Here is a 22797-nt window from a genome sequence, read left to right as displayed (position 1 = left end):
TGGCATGTAGTGCATATGCCTTTGAGATGGACTTTTCATCAGGGTGAATGACATCTCTTTGTAATGTACTCCATGCAAAATCAGCAAAATAGCAGTCTTTAGTTTCATCAGTTATATACTTTCCAGGCAAAATCATGTATTTGCACAGAGACACAAAGCTAAAAAACAGAAAAACTTTAACCACAAACATCTTGATAAGTATACAGACATGCATTCTCCTGCGACGGTGCTGTGCTAAAATGTGGAGGAATCTTGAACAACTGAGCTGGTATGAAAGGTGAAATATAAACTTCTCTACAATTGTATTTTCATTGTTAATATAGCAAGAACAGTACTAATACTCTCTGTCTGTGCCTTTAAACTGAGTGGCAGTGTGCTTTGCAACGGTTGGTGTCATTCTCTTTATTCTTTTAACATGGAAACTGCAGTGCTGCAAGTCATGTCGTCTGCCTTGAGCAATATGAGCCAGTGGCAGAAGCAGGACTTGCCATCCATGTCCTTCAGTTTTCTTTTTTTCTGGCTAGACTATATTGTCTGAGACTGTATCATCAGTGGAACAGTAAAAGATAGTGATTTACAGTAATGCGTAGGGGTTTATCTAGAAAACTGCAATGAAACAGCCAGTAGAGTGTGCTGCTCTCTTATGATGAAATGACAAAAAAAAAAAAAATCATTAGTTGCTGGTTTGCTTAAAACCTCCTGAATATCTTTTCTTTTTATTACTCCTTAATGTAAAATTATTCTTGCCGGGTTAGAATTTATATCCCTTTACTATTACCTTTTCTGGAGTGGCACTCACAAAATCAGCAGGTAAAACAACTGTGAGTCATGTAGAAGACACTGTGAACCTTGAGCGAGAGGTACAGTATAGGAGAGCAATGGAGTCAAATTATCTCATTTTTCTTTCAGCCTGAAGTTCCTATTCTGAGAGTCCCATTCATGAAGGTCCAAAAAAAGTGTTTACATTCCCCCTTTTCCAGCTGACCTTACCAGTTATCCTCTGACCCTGTGTTATGATCTCAAAACATCTGTGAAACCCTGGCAACTTCAGTATTTGGGGGAGGGATAGGGAGGGGGAATTGAGGTTGTACAGGATCTTTCATCGCCTTTTGCTTTAGTTATACAGACATTGCAGTATTTTCATGCCAGAGCTTGCATAAGAATATTTAAAGTAGTTTAATGAATTGCTTCTGAAAGACTCTGTGACACTGTTATATTATCTTTTATGATGTTGTCATAAGGGTTTGGTTTTTGTTTGCTTTTTTACAAATAACCTATTAGAAACAGCATTTCTCCATATGTCCAAACTTTTCCCTATATGGCACTTTCCCGCCAGCTGGGAATAGAAGCGATGAGCGTCCTTTGCAGCTGGTGGGTGCCACTCTTGGCTGGCTGGTCAGCTGGCACAAGATGTATTGTGACAGCATGAAAAATGTCGTGCATTGGCAAATGAACCCATGCCTTCTACCATACATGCTGCTTTTGGGCTAGGCGTTCAAAAGAAAAAAAACATGAGTCATGCCTCAGAGTGGATGGTTTTGCTGTTCATTATAATTTGAATAAGCCTCTATCTTTAATGCAAAGACTAGGAGAAAAGATTGGAATAGTTCTTAATCTTTATTTCTGGTAAAAATCAATAAACAAAAAGAGGGCCCATATCTTCCTGGGTTCCACAGTATCCACTTTACAATTCAGCTTGTTTTCAGACTTTTGTATAGCGAGAGAGAATGTCTCCAGATTATTATTTTGGCTTTGTATCAAAAAATATTGTCATTAAAACAAGCCCGTGCCATTAATACAATCTTAGTTATTTAACTAGAAACATGAAACATGAAACTAGAAACATGAAATTTTTCTGTATTCACTGGCACAAAAAAAAAAAAAAAATCAGTCCATCAGAAGAAATTTGATTTTAATGTTAATGAGTTGAGATTTCTGGAAACAATGGGAAAAGTGGCAATGATAGTTAAAAAGATGGACTCAATAGGTAAAACTGTAAGTGTGTGTGAGACCAAAAGAGAACAGTACTCAAAAGTAGACAGCTCTTTGTGGCTTGTATAAACAAGTGCTCCTGTTGTTACTACCTCTGTTGGAGCTGCAGACATCACAATGATCACAGAAAACACCATGGAAAAGGGCAGATTTAGCAAATGCCTGACATGACTGAGGGAAGATCACAGCTTTCTTAATGACATTTGTTTAACTTCTGCAACTATATATTTGGCAGGATAGGAGTGGACTGACTGAAGTGATGATGAGCCTTTAAGGACCTAAATGCATCAATACCAGAAGATACAGCAAAATCAGCGTGAGGGTCCGTACTCCCTAATGCGGGTACCATTTCTGTTAACATATAGGGGAAATGTTTCTGGTGTGATTTGCTAAAAGTACTCTAGTCATGGCCACACACTCAGAAATTAGGCAAGTCTAGATTTTCCTATATGCACTCTAGCAGGGAAAGCAATGCAAAGAGAGTCCGAGAGAGACTGAAACTACATTGGCTACATCTCTGCCATTTGTGGGCACATGGGGCAGGGGCTGAGCTATAAAGCACAGCGCTCTCCCTGATCTGTGCTCTCACTATCCATATTGTGCACCTTGGGACATATCTAGGGCAGCTATGTTACAGGGCTACAGGAGCTCAGGCTTCACCTCTTCCAAGTTCTGGGTCGTACACAAGCACACATTGGAGCATGGATCATGCATGGTCATGTGGCTGCACAGGGCATTTGGGCAGACACAGGAACTCTTGTCCCACCCTTATCCCCTGCTTACCCTTAGTAGGGGAAAGGGACCTGGGGGTCCTAGTGGACAGCAGGATGACCATGAGCCAGCATTGTGCCCTTGTGGCCAAGAAGGCCAATGGCATCCTGGGGTGTATTAGAAGGGGTGTGGTTAGCAGGTCAAGAGAGGTTCTCCTCCCCCTCTACTCTGCCCTGGTGAGGCCGCATCTGGAATATTGTGTCCAGTTCTGGGCCCCTCAGTTCAAGAAGGACAGGGAACTGCTAGAGAGAGTCCAGCGCAGAGCCACGAAGATGATTAAGGGGGTGGAACATCTCCCTTATGAGGAGAGGCTGAGGGAGCTGGGTCTCTTTAGCTTGGAGAAGAGGAGACTGAGGGGTGACCTCATTAATGTTTATAAATATGTAAAGGGCAAGTGTCATGAGGATGGAGCCAGGCTCTTCTCAGTGACATCCCTTGACAGGACAAGGGGCAATGGGTGCAAGCTGGAGCACAGGAGGTTCCACATAAATATGAGGAAAAACTTCTTTACGGTGAGGGTGACCGAACACTGGAACAGGCTGCCCAGAGAGGTTGTGGAGTCTCCTTCTCTGGAGACATTCAAAACCCACCTGGACGCGTTCCTGTGTGATATGGTCTAGGTAATCCTGCTCCGGCAGGGGGATTGGACTGGATGATCTTTCGAGGTCCCTTCCAATCCCTAACATTCTGTGATTCTGTGATTAACTCCTTGCCAGAGAGGGCGTTTGCATGTCTCTGCTTTGACCCCAGTCTTGCTCTGAGTCTTTGTGACAGCACCTCATTCAGATTTCTTGGCTAGAAAACTAGTCCAATTCTTTCTTCGCCCCATTAATGAAATGTTTTCCTTTGTTGCCCATTCTAAAAAAAAAAATAAATTAAAAAAACCCAAACCAAAAAAAAAACAGGTGCATACATGCACATGCCACTTTCACTGTACTCTGTGGGAGGTGCACAACTGACATGAAGATGGGATTTCATACTGCTTTCATTTGGGGTGCTCTAAGAATTGACTATATAAAACTTTTGCAGAATTACTGTATATACATATGACGAAGAGTTCATTACACTAGAACAACGTGTATAGTGTTCAGGAGGCAAAATCAACTGTGCCTAACTTAAAATATTTAAGTTAATTAAAAATTTGAAGGTACAAAATACACTAGATTGCTAAATGAAGGCAGAATTTAGTACTGTAAGAATTAGTCAGAGAGATCATCTCAAATCCTGGCATTTTCTGCAGGGAGGAAGAAAATGGAAAGAGAGTGTGCTTTTGTGTGCTTGTCCTTTGCCTGCGTGTCTTTGTAATATAATTACTAGGTAAACGTAACAGCGTAAGAAAAAAACATGGCGTGTCTGAATTAAGTACAGCCTACTGCACACATGCATAGGAGCAGAGTCTTCTGTTAAATTCCTGGTGTCCCTGTGCAGCTTGTGAAGTAGGTGCACAATTTTTGTTTAGCAGCAAAGTCCAGTACTTGTGGTGCAGTTATATGAAGTCTTAGATTCTACAATAGATACCAGCATGCTATAGTTGTTGCTGTATATCTTAAAAGTTTGTGAGAACAAATGCTTCTGCGGTACATGCGTTTAATAACACCCACTGTCTTTCTTCCCTGGCACTTCAGCTTTCCCTTTCATATGGCTTGCTCTTGTTTAAGAGAACAACATATATTTAGTTTGTTGCCAGAGCTATGCTTGAGTAACACTGTCTAGGGTGATAGACTTGAGTTTCCAGAGGATAATCTGAACATCAGACTCATTATCCCAGATGTTGACACAGCAGTCACCTGTCCCAGATAGAGGAAATCTGTCAGCTGAAGTGCACAGCCCTTATGGCGGCTTTACAGTAAGACTAAACAATCTGGAGCACTACAAAATTTAGAGAGAGAAGGGCTGTGGCATGCATCTTTTACATGGAAAAAGCAATTGAACAGTGATCATACGTTGAGGGCTCTGATGTTCTAAGGTAGAACCTCTGCTCTCTACGCAGCAGGCCATTGCGTTAATGTGGTCAAGGTACAACACAGAAAAGAATGTCGTCAGTTGCAGGTGGCTTTCGGCATCAGTCCAGAAGAACTCAAAACCTGTGTCTCTGTATGCATAGCAAAACACCTCAACCACTGAGTCTGTGTGCTCTTGTAAACATCTCTCTTATTTATACACATGTGTATTTGCACACTCCCAGTGTATAGGTTTTGTCCATGTGAATCCCAGTGTTTGCATGCCTGAGGGACAGTGTATAAAAACTGCTCCCACAAAATTATGTGTGTCCAAAGCAGGCTATCTTGGGTCTTTGAAAATGCAACATTTGCTGTTACAGAGACATATTTTATCCTCAGAAATAAGTGCAAAAGTTATGTGGCTGCAGTAGGATCTAAGATTTTTAATAAGGGAACGCCTTTTTTGACCTTAGGAGACTGAAGGATTAACAGTTTTTGCAAAGTTTATCAAGCTAGGTATAAGTAGATACGTGACAACTATCTGAAAAAATTTACTTAGGTTTCCCAGCATAGACAATTTACATTTTAACTAGCATGTGGTTACATTTTTTTCCCCAGGTTTAATCATTAAACATTGGAAATCTTAATTTCATCAAATGCAATCAAATAATTTTGTATAGTAGCAATTAAAAGTATAAAACTAGCATTTGAGCAACAGCAAATTAAACAGCTGCGTTGGAGTATTTTTAGCAGTCATCCCAATCAAAATGCACAAAAGGCTTTTATTTTTTTTAAGGAGTATCTGCCGGGGGTAACTCTGGTTTCCGTAATTCAACAACCTCACTAAATATATGCACATACTTTTAAAAACTCAGTTACTGATAAGCAAGAAACTGTATTTTTTTTCTACAAGGCAACTTGGGTGAAAAAGTTCAGAGGGCTTGTGCTGACTGAGTTGCTTTTGCAGAAGGGGATCTTCCAGCTGTAGTTGAAGTGTTTAAATAAGGAAACCAAGAGCTACTTTGTTGTTTCTGTTACTTTTACTGTACTTCATGTGTGGCATTGAATTTTCCATATTGTAAATGCCACACATGAAGCCAGAGGACCTTGTTTCTCATCATTCCTAGCTCCTGCCACGTTGTGGCAGTAGGTCTTTCTATTTATTTTACTTTTTTTTTTACTGAAATGCCCAAGCTTTTGTGTGTAAGTCAGCCAACAGAGTCCTACATAATCAGCTATATAATTAACCAAGTGGTAGTTCTAAGCTTCAAGTACTGACATGTTCCACATCCCTACTCTGTTTAGAGACTGAATGAAGAAATTTGGAGGAATTTTAGAAGCCTGTGCAATTCTGAGTTGCCCAGCTGTGGGAATTTGCCTGCATCCTCCTACTCCAGAAGATTTAAGAGATCCCAGTCTTGTTATGTGATGATACTGAGAAATATAGAGAGGGTCACAAGTTTGGTTTCTGTCCTGACCCCCCTTGAGTCTTTTGACCAAGTGTTTGAGTGCAGGATGTAGATAATATAATCACAAAGGGACAAAGTGAGTCCAAGGCATGAGTAGAGAAAGAAGTTTTGGAGTAGAAAGGAGAAGGAGCTGAGTGGGAAAGGCAGAGATGCCCAAGTAGCTTCATCAGTGTATGCACTCATGGAGAAGCCTCTGGCCTGCCTCCAATACAGCCACGGAGTTTGGTGTAACTGTGAGGTGAGTTCACAGCTTCTCTGCAATCTGAGCAGAAACCAGATAGCTCGAGTTAATCTTGAAACTGCTGTTGATTAGCAAAGACCATTTGAGTCATAGTATGTGAAATAGTCATAAACTGACATGGTTTCATATCCAGTTCTACCCTCAGCTTCTCCATACATTTTTTTTTCCTGAAAAAGAATAAAATGAATTAACATCCTAGGCGTCTGTTGGGACAGAGATCCTACTTTGTCTAATAAACACTTAGAGAACCTGCATCTTGTTCTTTTGTCTAGCAGGTCCTGTGCTCAGAGACAGTATTGTCTTCCATTCTTCTTCTAGCTTCCTCCATCTTCCTCTGTTTCATCCTTTGCTCCATCTGGCTTTTGGGCATTCCTGATGTTTTACAGATCATCTCCTGTTAATCAAAGCTGTTCTCCCTCCCCTAGTGATTCAGTTTGTTGTTTCTCATGAAATGCAATAGCTTAAAGTTAGTGAACTTTCACTAGAGCTCTTTCCTGTTACTTACTGCCATGAAGCATCAATCAGTATCAGGAGGCCCCCCATCCCCCTGGGGTGAAATCGGGGGGTGAATCTGGGATGAAATCGGTGTGCCCAGCTCGCTCCCTGAAATGCCTGTACACCAATGCACGCAGCATGGGGAATAAGCAGGAGGAGTTAGAAATCCGTGTTCGGTCGGGGGGCTATGATCTAGTGGCAATTACAGAGACTTGGTGGGACGCCTCGCATGACTGGAATGTGGTCATGGATGGCTATGTCTTGTTCAGGAAAGACAGGCCACTAAGGAGAGGTGGTGGAGTTGCTCTTTATGTGAGTGAGCAGCTAGAATGTATTGAGTTCTGTCCAGAGGCGGATCAGGAGCGAGTTGAGAGTTTGTGGGTGCAAATTAAGGGGCAGGCTGGCAGGGGTGATACTGTTGTGGGTGTCTATTACAGGCCACCGGATCAGGATGAGGAGGGTGATGAGGCCTTCTACAGGCAGCTGAGAGCAGTCTCGCAATTACAGGGCCTGGTTGTTGTGGGGGATTTCAACTACCCTGATATTTGCTGGGAGGCCTACTCAGCCAGCCATCCCCAGTCCAGGAGGTTCCTCCAGTGCATTGATGATAACTTTCTGATGCAAATGGTGGATGAGCCAACTAGGAGAGGAGCGCTGCTGGATCTGATCCTCACTAACAAGGAGGGTCTGGTGGAAGAGGTGAAGGTTGAGGGCAGCCTTGGTTGTAGTGACCATGAGATGGTAGAGTTCAGGATCTCATGTGGCAGGAACAGAATAGCTAGCAGAATCGCAACCCTGAACTTCAGGAGGGCCAACTTTGGCCTTTTCAAGCAATTGCTAGGGGAAATCCCATGGGACAGGGTACTAGAAGGTAAGGGGGCCCAAGATAGTTGGTTAGCATTCAAGGACTGCTTCTTCCGAGCTCAAGATCAGAGCATCCCAACAGGTAGGAAGTCAAGGAAGGGTACCAGGAGACCTGCATGGTTGAACAGGGAACTGCTGGGCAAACTCAAGTGGAAGAAGAAGGTGTACAGATCGTGGAAGGAGGGGCTGGCCACTTGGGAGGAATATAAGTCTGTTGTCAGAGGATGTAGGGAGGCAACTAGGAAAGCTAAGGTCTCCTTGGAATTAAACCTTGCAAGAGAGGTCAAGGACAACAGAAAGGGCTTCTTCAAATACATTGCAGGTAAAGCCAACACTAGAGGCAATGTAGGCCCACTGATGAATGAGGTGGGGGTCCTGGAGACAGAGGATAAAAAGAAGGCGGAGTTACTGAATGCCTTCTTTGCCTCTGTCTATACTGTTGGAGGCTGTCCTGAGGAGCCCTGGACCCCTGCGGCCTCAGAAGAAGTCAGGATAGAGGAGGAATCTGGCTTGGTTGATGAGGGCTGGGTCAGGGACCAATTAAGCAACCTGGATGTCCATAAATCCATGGGCCCTGATGGGATGCACCCGCGGGTGCTGAGGGAGCTGGCGGAAGTCATTGCTAGGCCACTCTCCATCATCTTTGCTAAGTCGTGGGCAACGGGAGAGGTGCCTGAGGACTGGAGGAAAGCGAATGTCACTCCAGTCTTCAAAAAGGGCAGGAAGGAGGACGCGGGTAACTATAGACCGGTCAGCCTCACCTCCATCCCCGGAAAGGTGATGGAACAACTTGTTCTTGGTGCTGTCTCTAGGCACATCAAGGATAGGGGGATCATTAGGGGCAGTCAACATGGCTTCACCAACGGGAAGTCTTGCTCAACCAACTTGATAGCCTTTTATGAGGATGTTACCCGGTGGATAGATGATGGTAAAGCTGTGGATGTGGTCTATCTCGATTTCAGTAAAGCGTTTGACACGGTCTCCCACAGCATCCTCGCAGCTAAACTGGGGAAGTGTGGTCTGGATGATCGGGTAGTGAGGTGGATTGTAAACTGGCTGAAGGAAAGAAGCCAGAGAGTAGTGGTCAGCGGGACAGAGTCCAGTTGGAGGTCTGTGTCTAGCGGAGTTCCGCAAGGGTCGGTTCTGGGACCAGTTCTATTCAATATATTCATTAATGACTTGGATGAGGGATTAGAGTGTGCTGTCAGCAAGTTCGCTGATGACACAAAACTGGGAGGAGTGGCTGGGATGCCGGAAGGCTGCGCAGCCATTCAGAGAGACCTGGACAGGCTGGAGAGTTGGGCGGGGAGAAATTTAATGAAATATAACAAGGGCAAGTGCAGAGTCCTGCATCTGGGCAAGAACAACCCCATGTACCACTACAAGTTGGGGACAGAGCTGTTGGAGACCAGCGTAGGGGAAAGGGACCTGGGGGTCCTAGTGGACAACAGGATGACCATGAGCCAGCAGTGTGCCCTTGTGGCCAAGAAGGCCAATGGCATCCTGGGGTGTATTAGAAGGGGTGTGGTCAGCAGGTCGAGAGAGGTTCTCCTCCCCCTCTACTCTGCCCTGGTGAGGCCGCATCTGGAGTATTGTGTCCAGTTCTGGGCCCCTCAGTTCAAGAAGGACAGGGAACTGCTAGAGAGAGTCCAGCGCAGAGCCACGAAGATGATTAAGGGAGTGGAACATCTCCCTTATGAGGAGAGGCTGAGGGAGCTGGGTCTCTTTAGCTTGGAGAAGAGGAGACTGAGGGGTGACCTCATTAATGTTTATAAATATGTAAAGGGCAAGTGTCATGAGGATGGAGCCAGGCTCTTCTCAGTGACATCCCTTGACAGGACAAGGGGCAATGGGTGCAAGCTGGAGCACAGGAGGTTCCACTTAAATTTGAGGAAAAACTTCTTTACTGTAAGGGTGACTGAACACTGGAACAGGCTGCCCAGAGAGGTTGTGGAGTCTCCTTCTCTGGAGACATTCAAAACCCGCCTGGACGCGTTCCTGTGTGATATGGTCTAGGCAATCCTGCCCCGGCAGGGGGATTGGACTAGATGATCTTTCGAGGTCCCTTCCAATCCCTAACATTCTGTGATTCTGTGATTCTGTGATTCTGTGATTCTGTGAACAGTAAGTGCTGGTTTAGTGTGGATGACATCTTTAGAAGGAGGGATGCAGCTGAGGAGGTGAAGGGAAGTGGCTATTTAGAGCTCAAGTCATCAACTAAATTACTCAGTGATAAAGTCACTGTCTTGTTCTTTAGTGATGTTCATGTTATGTTGCTGTGTGGGGAGGTGGTGATGTATCATTGCACTCTAGTGCTTTGTGATGTTGTATCAGCACTGTAGATATTTTGGGACAGTGCCAATATTCTGCAAGCTTTGCAGGCACAAGATGCTGTAATGAACAAGAGAAATAATTACTAAGTCACCCCTCCCCTTACAATGGGAGCCAGGACTGGAACTCAGCTTTTGTTTAAGTGTGTTTCCCAGAGGCGACCTCCTCGCTGCTACCAAAACCACATTCTCTGGCTGGCTGGAGAACGTGTTTTCATATGTCTTTATGCCTGCTTCGGGAAGTGACATTATGTTTTTCACTGCGCTTTTGAAACCTTTCAACCAGTGCTATAAATAAGCAAAACTAGTGTTGCTTCTTGTTGTGGGCTACTGCTATCAAGCTGAGGGCCCTCCAGACCTCAGCAGTGCTGTGTTAATCCCTAGTATCTGCCTAAAATTTTATTCTGAATTGAAAGGAAAGGACAGGATGTCATTGACAGTTCCTCTGAGAAGGTTCTGCAAAGGAAGTATTTTCTCAGAAGGTGTGTGGAGGCAATAGTGACTAATGAGCCCCAAGTTTACTTCATGAACTGAGTTGCTCCACCACAATGCCTGGCATGTTAAGCCTAGAAATGTTAGTGAGGCTGCTCTTAGACACCCAGCTAGGACAGAACATTTGTGCATTGTCAGCCAGTCCTGGCCGTAGCGATGTACAGTGTATAGTGTTCACATAAATTCCTGTGATTAAACATTTCCCTTGCCCAAGAATGCTGCCTCTGAGTTTTGTAGACTCATGCTTTTGGGAACTGTAGCATGCACTGAAAGCCATTTTGCTATTAACTATTGGCATGAAAATACTATCCTAAGCATATGGAACACATGATTACAGTGGCATTAATTAAAAATACTTATCAGTCTACCCTGTTGCCAGTGCCTGAAGAGGTTTCTAAGGGATTTCACCAGAAGCACTGTAAATTATTTGTCAATGAATGATGAAAACATTGGGTTGTTTATACTTCAGGGATACCCTCTTAATAAGCGATGGCCTGCCTGCCACCCTCCTTAATTTTTTTGCCCCCTTCAGAAAGATGTCTAAGGTGGAGGTCCGTTGTGGGAGTTACGGTATCATGTTTATATTTCAAAAGGCAAGCCAAAGCCCTTAGATTTGGTCTCCAGCTGAGAGAAGCACACATTTAGAAATTAGAACATTGGTGTTGGCTATCTGGAGCTTTAGGAAGTGGCTGAGAGCTGGCAGTCAATTAAAACTGGGCTGGAGTTCAATATCAGTGTTATGCTGCCTGTTTTTGTAGGATGTGTTTGAATCCCAGGCTATGCTGCAATATGGTTTTGATGTAGAAGTATGTAAAAAGGAAATGTAACCCTTAAGAAGCTGTCTGCATTTTCTGGTACAGACAGGTTGTTCTACATTACTCCAGTTCAGGACTATATTTGGGCTAGGAAGTTGCACCTCACGTGCTGTGGTGCAGATTCTGATCCCATTTTTTGTGGCGTAAACATGGGGTAAAGCTGTTAACTTCACTCCTTTGAGCAAGAAGCTGTGCTGCTGTGCTGGTTTTAGCTGGGACAGAGTTACCAGCTGCAATTAAACCACGACAGTTACATGAATATTGTAGTGTGATCAAGGTCTGTCTTTCTGTCGCTAGCACAATGCCGGCTTTGGTCCAAGTGCTGCTCAGTGGCAGAAATAAGAGATCGTGCTTCTGTCCGACAAGGAAAGATGTAAACGTTGTATTCCAGAAGCGAACCTGGATGTCTAGTGGTTCAGCCCCGAACTTCCCGACTGTGCTACGGAAGATCTAACTGATGATAGCAAATCTCCGTGCCCAGTATTTTTAAGCAGCTGTTTTATACAGCTGAATTCACAGCTACTTTTATGTAAGAACCCTGACTTTTTCTTTCTTTCTTTTTTTTTTCTCTTTCTTTTTTTACTGTGGTACCTTTCAGTGGTCAGCATGTTATGCTTTACTCACACAGATCCTAACAGTAATTTGCCCTGTCTGCTCGCTCTGACTGAGGTGCCCAGATCTGTTAGTGCTATCGCATTCGTTGTTCGCTGGAATATTCATGCTCTTATCAGACAAAGCAGATCAGATTCGTATTCCAGAGACCTGTTATTTTTTTTTTCTTTTTTTTTTTTTCCCAGCATGGTTTGGGGCTTGTAATAAGAGCGCTTGGGAGCATTTGCAGAACTGTTGTGTATGCATGAAAAATACCACCTCCCGGCCCCACGAGTTGGAGAACAAGTTTCAAAAAGGAATATTTGCCCTAAGGGCCTTCCCCAAAGACACTGAAACTAATTAAAAGGCTCCCATTAACTTCAAGAAGTTTTGGATCCAATCCCCGGTGTTTTTGTTTTTGGAGAGCTGACTGTAACCGCGGTTTTCAAGCCGTGGTGCGAGGCGGCTTAGCTCTGATGGCGTTCCCAGCAACTGATGCCCCTTGGAACAGGCCGCAAATGTGTAAAACAGATTCGCCTGTTTACAAAAGCATTCTCAGATGAAACCGTTTAAAGTCACTTTAAAAAGAAAGGAAATAATTGTTCCATTTGCTTTAAGGGTTAATTACGCTGGCTAACTAGACTATGCAACAAGGAGAGGATCCAGGGGCCTTAGGCCTAGGAGTGAAGTCATGCCCCTTACCAGTAGAGAAAAGAATGGTAATTGCCTGCTGTGAGTACGAATATATTTTGCTGGCTAGCGAAGAAATGGCATTGACAACTGGCAAATCCACTCTGCTGAGGAAAAAATGTATTTTTGAGGCAGGCACACAGCCAGCGTTTTCATTCGGGAAGTCTCATAAGTGGAATCAAAACTCTTGCGGAGGTAACATGAAACTGTGTGTTAGAAGGTTGTTTTTTTAAATCCCACATTTAATTCTGTCAACATTTCATGCTGGAATAAGAAAAATATTCCTTAGGTTGGTTTTAGTCAATTTCCCTCATCTTTTTTTTTCCCCTCAGTTCCTTTCTCCGCCCCTCTCCTCAAGGTTTCTTTCAGCAACATATCTGTTTAGAAAGCAGTGGTCCTTAGGAAAATGGTGATACAGTCTCCTCTCAGATATGCCATGCGAGCAGCACTACACAGCTTGAACGTGGCCCTGATTTGGGGACGTGCTGAAGACCAAGGAGTCACACAGAAAGGGTGATCTAGTGGACAATTGGCAGGTCTGGGGAGCAGCATCCCATCCAGGGCATGTCTGACACACCCATGTCTTCTGCAGCCCTTCCTGCCCTCACACAGCGATGGCAGTTTTGCAATGAAATAAGAATTTTAAAAACACTGTGTTTTAGTGAAGTCCACTGGAGATGAAAGGGCAGAGCTGAGGCCTCAGAGATGAGGCAAGTCTTACACAGTGCACCTAATATTAGTAGGCACAGAAATTACCTGGTTTAGGGTATTTATGGATAGAGTCCTAGGGTCACGTCTGTAAATACATTTAGGCCTTATTTAGGTCTAAGATAAGCGGACTTTGTAACATTCTCTACAAGCCTCAAGGTGGCCATACTGGGAGTTGTTTGGTATTGAGGTCTTCTGAAAATCTTCTCTGCAACGTAGATTTGCACCTAATCTTTTTAAATGTAAGAACTGAGCACTGCTGAAATATTAACCCTCTGCCTTTGTGCTTAAGGATTTATAAAGAGCTGAAACTTTGACTCATAAATCTGTATACAGGCACTTAAGCAAATAGCCTGGTTACCCAAAGTGCTGAGCACTCAGCCTTTCTGGTTGATTTTCTAGGATTTAGCCTAAAAAACACTTATAGAGCTGAGCTCCCATTCTTTCCTTTCCTCCCACACTTTTTAGTGGTTTAAACTGTGTTCCTCTCTATGGAGCTTCACTTCGCAGTCATGTCTGCTGCATTTCCTCTATATAATTTGCAAAGTGAATCGGTAAAACATGTTGCATGCAGAGTTTGAAATCACAGGTATCCTGCAATTGCCAGAATATGATGCCCTTTCTGTACCAAAAGCTTCATTTTGGCAAAATTCTTTGACAACCCTATTCTTAGCTAAACCTCTGCTACTCTTTCTGCCTATCCTGGTCTCATCATGCTTCAGTATATAGCTTGTAGTTGGTGTATGCTTTTGGTATTTGTCTATTAGGAATTAGGCTAAGGTCACCTTCTTACTTTGTGTACTCTGGTGAACAGCTTTCAGTTAGCCATTCCTTCTTGCCATCGGACAGAATTTGATCCATAGAAGTGAAAGTTCCTCAAGACCATGTCTTTGTATCATTCATTTCCCCAGTTGTTACTCTTCCTTATAACTTGAACACTGCAATAAATGCTCTGTTGTTTAAGATTTAGCTTAGAAAGTCCATTATTTTCAGTCTTCTGATCTTTTTTGATGCTGTTTGGTGTGGTTCTTTACCACAAAGAACCTTAACTTAGGGGAAATAAGTACCTGATGCCATAAATTTCTAACAGAGCATCTTTTCCCCCCTGTTTTTAAAAGACTTCATATATAAGCAAACTTGTTGCCATAAAATTGGTTTGTTCAGACTTTTCTATTTGTTAGAGAACAAGTAGCATAACAGCGTGCAAATGTGCAACAAGAAGTTGTAGAAGAGTGGAAGAGCTTTTGGAACAGGAGCTATAGATGGCATTAACATGGCCTTATTTATGGAGGAACTTTAAAAAAACTCTTTGGAGGCAGGAAACAAATGTTTTATTTTCTCTAGAAATGATTTGCTCTTGTGTTAAGAGTTTTCTATTCTGGCAATTTTGTGATGGCACTGCAGTGGCAAAACAGAGAACAAAATAAAAATTTCTGAAATTCTTAAAAGAGTAAAAAATCTCAGATGATTGTTAGTGCCGGGAAGGAAAAAAAAAAAGAAGATATTTTAATAGTCTGTCTGGATTTCCTCTAAACAAAGATGAAAGTAATTTTGGAGGGAACTCTGCTTAGAATGGATCAAGATTTTTTTGCCCTGCATTGCTTTATAGTACGGCCAAAAAAGTGTAATTGGTGGAGGTAAATACAAAAGATAAAATATATTTGTCATTAACTCTGGGAAATACATTTTGTCTTCTTACAAAAGCATGTATAATAACTTTATTGGGATTAAAAAGTGAGGGGCAGACAGAAGTCCTCTATAGAACCAGGGATACAGTGCACCTGCCTACCATTTTATTTGGCCTGGGTATAACTAGAGGGCTTTGGACCAGGTTGCCATTAATCTCTCATCTTTCATTATTATTCAGTAATTTAATCCACAGAATACTTTAAGTGGTATATTGTGACCTTTTGATTTCTAAATTATTTTCTTCACAGATATTTTTCTCCCTGTGTGTTTATTGCATTCCTGTGCACATGGAAAGTCTGGGTCTGCTAGCAAGGCCAGAGCAAAGTTTTCTGAACAGAAAACAGTTCACCCTCACTTTTGGATTGTAAAGTACTTCTAAAGGGAGGCTGGGCCCTTTTAGACATCAGAGGAGAACTGAGCGTGAACAGACTTTGCAGGGCTGAGTCCTTCAGAAGCAGGGCTGGCTTTGTGCCTGAACTTTCACTCACTGAAATTATGAGAGAGGTGTGAAATACAGCCATGCTTGTGGTGTGTAAAATAGGCCTCTGAATGGAAATGAAATGCAGAAGGAGGTTCTAGATGTGGTTCATTATTGTAGGCTCTGGAAGAATACAGAAGTAAAAGAACAGAAATCTGTATCTGTATCCCACTAGATACACATAACTGCAGCTCCAGTGAGAGGACGTTGGTCTCAGGCTATCAAAAAGGACGAGACAGAGATCTCAGCTATAAACACTGTGAGGGTAGTTGTTTGTTCAGAAATGCATTTAGCATTTTATTAGTAAGTGCTGGCAATAGGAATGTTCAAATAAAAAAATCCCACAGGTACATCTTCTGTCCAAAACTCAAATAACTCATATTTTTGAAGACCCAGTGAACTTCATTTTTAGTCAGTTTTCGCAGAATCACAGAATGGTCGAGGCTGGAAGGGACCTCTGGGGGTCATCTCCTCATCATTTTCCTCTATTACCTTTTGGGCTTGAGCAAACCCATGAAACAAAAATGTGAGCAAGCTGCAAAATACTGTCTTTGACCTGGGTGAAACCTGAATGATGTGGAGATTTGAGAATGAAAAGATTTTCTTGTGAAATTTCCAGTGTACTTTCAGAAAAAAACAGATGTTGGAATGAAGTCTAAACTTTGGAGGAACATCTGAACTCTAGGATAGTCACCAAAACCAGACTTAAAAAAATAAAAAAGAGTATTAAAATGCAATGAGTGTTTATGAAAGAGGCAAGATGAATATCTGTGGAGATCAAACATCTCTGCTTAAGAACGGAGCTGTTGGCAGCATAGGTTCAGTTAGGGCTGGGCTGAGGTAGTGCTTTTCCTCAAGTGAACTGTGTGCCCCGTGACCACAACCTTTTAATTCTTCCATTCTGCTGAATGATCACTCCAAAAAAGTCTCAATATCTCCTGTTAAGAGTTTTAGAAATGTCTAGCTGGTGAATTTTATCATTTACATCAATTGAAATTGTGATTTTGTTATCAATTTCCATTCCCCTCTACTCACGTCTTTCCCAAAATAAGTGATCAAGTATTACTTTGGTGTCATTCCTCCCAGAAGTCAACTGGTATGATACACATGATGGCTGGGTAGTTTCTCCTCTCTGTCTGACTTCTTGTGATCTATGCCCATGGCTGCTTCTCCTCACATATGTGCATGGCTCTCGGAGCCACCTACCCCAAAGATCACAGTTCCTACCACCCAAAGCACTTCCTAGATACACCTTAACTTCTTTAGAGAAAGCTTGCTTCTAAAAATAAAAGGCTAATTCAAGATCTTGTCCTTTTTCTGAGACAACCATCCCCTCTGTCAGCTACTGGAAACACCTGTCCCTTAGGCTTGGAGAGAGAGACTCAGCTCTTCACCCCATTTCACTGCAATCCTCTACCGGAAATAGATTACGTACCACTTTAATAATTGCTTTCTTTTGTTTGTTTGTTCTTAGTTAATAAAACAGAAACATTCTAAACCGCGTTCAAAGGGAACTTGGTCATCTCTATTTCCCCATCCAGGAGAAAAGGGGCAAAATCTGTTTTGAGTTTAGCTATCAATCTAGAAGTAAATTGAATTAAATATGAAAATGTTTGAAAGCCGAGTTGTATTTCATTCCAACAGCATTGCTGATTTAAATGGGGTAGTGAAAAGGGAAAAGGGCTTAAATAATCAGCATTTTTATGATTAAGTATCCCTTGTGCCCCCACCACACCTCCTCTGAACACAAAACACAAAGCATGTTTGGAACAGCTCGTTTGTGCTACACTTCAAGGCCCCGATGCCTGTTCTAGTAGAGCACAGGCCAAAGGAAGGTGAAGTGCTGAGCTGCACCGGTGCATGTTAGCACCCTGTGTTTGAATGTGCATGTGTACGCTTGCACATGCACAGTAGACATTGTAGAAACATATCGCAAGGGCCAGAGCCCATGCTTTATGTATGTTACAGTGAACTTCCAAGGCAAATGAAGAAAAAGAAAAAAATGTTTCCTGAATTAAAAAGCAAGCTCGACGAAGAAAATGCTGTTTGAATGATCAGTGGGCAGGAGAATAATGCTCTTTAGAGTTTTCCAAGGGCAGGCGAAGAAAGCAAGTCTGGCATTTAATTCTGAATTCCATAAGCAGGACAGGGAGGGAAGTGTATCTCTGGTATTTATTTCATGTAAGGATTGTGTACTCTACAAGTGGTCTGTGTCACTAATTTGTGTAGAGTATTCTTTTGTCCTTACAGTGTTAGGCAGGCTCAGCAGGGTGATGGATATACCAGCTGAAATGAGAAAAATGACATGCGTAGAGATGAAGGCTGCTATTCACCAACACATAACAAAAGGAAATAGTATGAATAAGCATTTTGATATTTGGCATACCCAGGAAGCCTGGCATTAACAGCAAAGCTGCCATCATCCTGGTGTAGTATTCAGGCAGTGGTACTGGTTCAAAATCCAGCAGATGTTACTTGTGTTCCTGGTGCTAAAGACCTCGATTTGGTCACTTACACAGCCTTTTGTGTAAGGCATCAGATCAAAATACAGAGCCCTGCTTTCAATTCTCGTCTCTGACACGTGGGCTATGTCTTTCTGTTGTCATGAGGGTTCACAGTTTGAGCCTCCACTCGAGGCTGAATGTCTTGATGCTCTGTATTGCCTGACTGTTGACTTGCAGTCTGGCACAACTGTGAGCCAGCTGTGATCTCCAGGTGGAGGAACTCCATTGGATGGGAACACAGCAAGACACTGATCTGAGCTCAAATCTCACCTCCACAAGCAGGATGGATGTAACTGGTTGAAGCCACATGAAGCCTGGAACGTGAGCAGACATCCAGACATGGCTGAATAGGAAAGGGTCAACATATCCTGAACTGGGGATTTGTGAAGTGGGAAATGATGAACAGAAAGGACAGACAAAGCATTAGGCCAAAAGCTGAGGCATGGACTGACTTGTGTCAGGGCCCAGACAGAAGGTAACACAGGAGCCTGTGAGTACTGCTGCAGCAAACACTACAGGAGGCACCCGGTGTGGTAGTAATATTTATGTGCCATTGATAAAGCTTATCTCCTTAATATTTGTAAAGAGCTCTGGAGCACACTATCTGCTAGATTAACCTGCACTGATTGTGCATCCGTTTATGTGGGAAGACATGTATTTTTAACATTAATTCTGCTGCATGTTTAAATGAGACGTGCTTTACAATGTAATTAAGACACCCTTCTTTTCACACAATTGTCAGCTCGCACTTTTCCCACTTTGCTAATGCCTTCAATGCACAAAAGCCATGAAGAAAATCTTTCCGTGACATGATGGCATTACCAGCTCTTTTCAAGTGGGAGGACTGTACTCCTACACAGCAGATTTTTCCTGTGTTGTGGTATTCATGCAGCAAAGAGCTGTACTTCTGAAGGGTTTCTTGTTTAAGCTCTTTCATGCTTCTTGCCTTGGAGACTTCTTTTAGACTTGTAGCCAAGAGGAGGTCAGGAAGTGCTCTGTGCTGCAGCTTCTTTTTCTGTATATGTTTCTATGTGGTTCTCCACAGATCCGTGGCACACGTTCCCTTCCATCTCTCTCCCTTTCAGAGTAGTTTATGTTTCATTATTTGCAGATGGAAAAATGACAACTTGACAAACAGGGGAGGATCTTTTTATTTAAATCGCCATCATCTTTAAGGCTCCCATGTACTGTAATGGGGTAATACTGAGAATGCAAAAACCGATTAGATTTTATTTGCCCAGTGTGTGAAAAAAGAACTTCCGTGCACATTTCCATGTGAGGTTATTTTTAGCTGTCATTCTGCTGATGGAATTTGCCCATCTTCGTGACTTTCCAATTTGGCCAAACTACTGACGCGTTTACTGATGCCTTTACTGCCTTTGATTTTAGGGGGCTGAGTTTGGCTTTATAAAGTCTGTATTTTCATCTCTTTTGTACTTCTTTTTTCATTGCTAAGCACACAGAGTAACAACCAGGGATAAATGAAATCTTGAAAAACCACTAGGAATTCAGCAGCCTGAACCATCCCATCTAACCCAAGACACACAAGCTCCATTCCCCAGTTTTGTTTGTTCTTTTCCTACTATGACTTACAGCCAAAACACACTAGCTGTGCTTGCTTCTCATATCCCAATCACAAAACCAGGAAGGACTTTCTTGAACTGAGCAGGACTGTTAAGCCCTGGTCTAACAGTTTCAGATTCATTTAACTGTGAGCACAAAGTTAATCAAGTTTCACAAAGATCTGGGAGTGATCTCAGTCATGTTAGTAGGAGCTCTGAAAAGTGGTGGAGTTTGAGGGCAATGTCCTGCCCGCTGTTTGTGCCAAGCTTCTTTTTTTGTACTTCTTTTTCTGCTATTATATTTCAGTGCTGTAGGGGAAAGCACTAGGATCATGAGGCCGTCAGCCAGAACCGATTCAAATTCTTTCAGCAGCAAAACCAAGTGGTGGGGAAGGATAGGACAGGCTCAGGGAAGAGCCTGCCTCAGAGTTGTCAGCTCAGGGGACTGAAGATGGGCACCAGCTGGCATTGCCTGACCATCACTCCTCCATCTGCCACCTTTGGTGGGCTGCCCGTGTGAGAGCACCATGCTTCCACTTTCCTCCCCGTGAGTGCAGGGCCGTTGACTGGAGTGCGTTCCTACCCAACTGGCTGATCTTCTTGTGCCTAAAGCCAGACTATTCTCTAATGCTGTCATCAGGAGCAGCAAGGCTATAGCTGCATCCCAGCAGTGGGGTTGGCAGAGCTGAGCTCAGAGGGTATTAAAGAGGACATCCTTCTGCCTTTCTGCACTGCTGGCCCTTGAGCACAGTGGATGGTCTGACCACTGTCATTTTGCATTTGTGTCCACAGTAAGAGATGTAGTACACCCAGAAGTCTCTTCCAGCATCCCAGTTTTCTAGCATAGCAACTGAGCTTTGAAGTGACTTGTGTTCATGAAAGCAAGCAATTACTTCATAGCAGCGTATACTGTCATGAGTCTGTACTAAGAGCCAGGAGCAAACCCCTAAACTTTCCTGTATCCTATGTTATTGGAATAGATGTTCTTAAAGAAACTGATGTCATAGAATCAAAACTAAATGCTTATTTTTGGTCTGTGTTTTGCTCTGAATCATGATTGTTACTGGAATATAACAGAGTTCTGCTGTTATCTTCCACCTTGTCTCCCCAAAAATCAACCCATAAAAAACCTGTCTGGATTTTAGCCACCTGGTTATAGTTAGTTTCTTATTTTAAAATAGCTTTCAAAATAGATCAGACATTACACTGTTAAAAACAATTTTCCCTGTAGGTATTGAATATCAGACAGGGCTTGTAGTAATAACTGATAGGTATCTAGAATAATCTTCAGTATGGACTGAGACTACAAAGATCTGTCAATCACTGCATTTAACTTTAAACACAGATGATTTGAATTCGTGTTAGCAGCATGAGGAAGTCAAAAAGATGGAAGGGTGCTGTCGGAGAAAAGATGATAGGATTACCTCTGCTGTTAGCCTTTCCTGCTACTTGTTTGAGATACTAAATCAAGGTGAAGTTTATGAAAAAGGCTACAACAGGGGTTTCTAACTCTTCATTCCTGCTGGGATTTTCCTATTATAAATCTACTGTCAGAAATAAGTGCTTTACTTGTGGCTTAATTTTATGCAGGCACAAACACCTTGGTTCAACACGTTTTGCCAGAGACAGTCTTGACTGTCTTAATGCAACAAAGTCCTCATTAACAGGGACCTGTGAAAAAGAAAAATGCACACATGCTCTTTTGTCGTTGGTCATTCATGAGCAGTCCAATGAAAACTGAAATAAAACATAAATCCCGAGGTGGTGCGGAGCCAGTGTGGAGACATGAGTGTTTGAATCACACAGCTTATGTGAATTATCCATCTTGAAGAACATTACACTCCACCTTTTGAATGAAGTTTCATTAATGTGGTAGAAAGCTCACAGTTTCTATTTGTTCTGCTGTGGCTGCTGAATTTAGCACTACCCTCAGTGCTCACCCCCAAAGCAAACACCTCTGCTGTGGTGATTTTTCCTTTTTTATCCAACTATACAACAGTACAGGCGACTAAGACAATGGTTTCTGAGAAGCTCGTAAGACTTGCCTGGGCAGTTCTTTCTCCATGCAAGGGCCATCCAGACAGATTGGTAGTACTTTGCTGGCTTCATAATACATCTGTCCCATTCATTTCGAATTCTTCATGTGTCCTGGTTTCATTGGGATTTTGTTTCAGTTTGGCCCACAGGTGTATTCTATATCATTAACATCAAGTTCACTATAAAAGGGAAAGCTTGCTGGGGAGAGGAGGGGGGCGGGTTTTTTTTTTTTGCCTTTTTTTTTTTTCTTTTCCTCTTACCTTGGAGCAACCTGCTGCAACTCTGTAGCTAAGTATACTTTTGTGTATTTTGTGTTATCATTGATATTGGTTTCTTGATTTTATTAAATCTGCTCAATTTTAACCCACGAGTCTCCCTCCTTTTCCTAATTTCCTTCCTCAGTTGGGGAAGGGATATTGGGTGAGAGAAAAACTGTTACTGTTTAGCCCTGGATGCGGGCTAAATGAAGACAGCATGCAAAAATAAAAAGTCAGCATCAGGCCTCAAGAGTGATAAATGCCTGTTTGCACATTTCCTCCTAATTTTGGCACTGTCTGGTGTACTGGGCTGTGTTTCAAATGTGCACGGAGTAGATTTGTCACTGGTGTCTGTTATCTTGTTCTCAGGACATGGATGTGAAATTTGCCTTCAGGCACTCAGTACTCAAAGTATGACTTTAAGTTTGTCTTGTCTAAAAGAAATTATTAACCTGAAGTCATAGGAGAGGGAATCTCAGATCACAGGAAAAGAGATCTTGTCATTACTGTGATGAAAGACATCCTTACCCCCAACCCACTGTGTGCTTCTGTGGTGCTTTAATATCAGATTTTAAAATCCTCACGCAACTAAGACTGCATCCCTTAGGCAGTGACAGCATTAGTCAGGCCCAGAAGGAATCCCTTCTTCATGCAGTGCTGTAAAATTTCAAATTTCAAATTTCACAATATAATTTTGTTCCAGGCTAAAAGAAGACTCCAATGTGCTGAAACTCCACCTTAAGTAAAATTTTGCTTTATTTTCCAGTCCAGTCACTCAACACATGTATGTTTTAACAAAATCAAAATATTTTTATTTTGATTTGCTTCGTCTCATATTTTAAAATAGCCTAAAAGTAAAAAACATGAAAAGT

General features: G+C 42.5%; 1 protein-coding gene across 5 annotated transcripts in view; it reads left to right on the top strand.

Annotated features, from left to right (window-relative positions):
• The window catches only part of DYNC1I1 (dynein cytoplasmic 1 intermediate chain 1), a 181743-nt gene that overhangs the window by 57369 nt on the left and 101577 nt on the right, over positions 1–22797 (top strand). The window contains exons 7-8 of one of the 5 annotated variants that reach the window (XM_068404651.1): positions 2913–2939; positions 4835–4849. The exons of the other annotated variants lie outside the window; for them this stretch is intronic. Of the exons in view, the coding sequence (XP_068260752.1) occupies positions 2913–2939; positions 4835–4849 (42 nt within the window). The remainder of the gene's footprint in view (positions 1–2912; positions 2940–4834; positions 4850–22797) is intronic. 5 annotated transcript variants of the gene reach the window in all.

This window comes from Nyctibius grandis, chromosome 7, assembly GCF_013368605.1.
Source record: "Nyctibius grandis isolate bNycGra1 chromosome 7, bNycGra1.pri, whole genome shotgun sequence".
Classification (NCBI taxonomy): Eukaryota; Metazoa; Chordata; class Aves; order Nyctibiiformes; family Nyctibiidae; genus Nyctibius; species Nyctibius grandis.
Note: the sequence above shows the minus strand (reverse complement) of the source record. Positions and strands in the feature narration are given on the sequence as shown.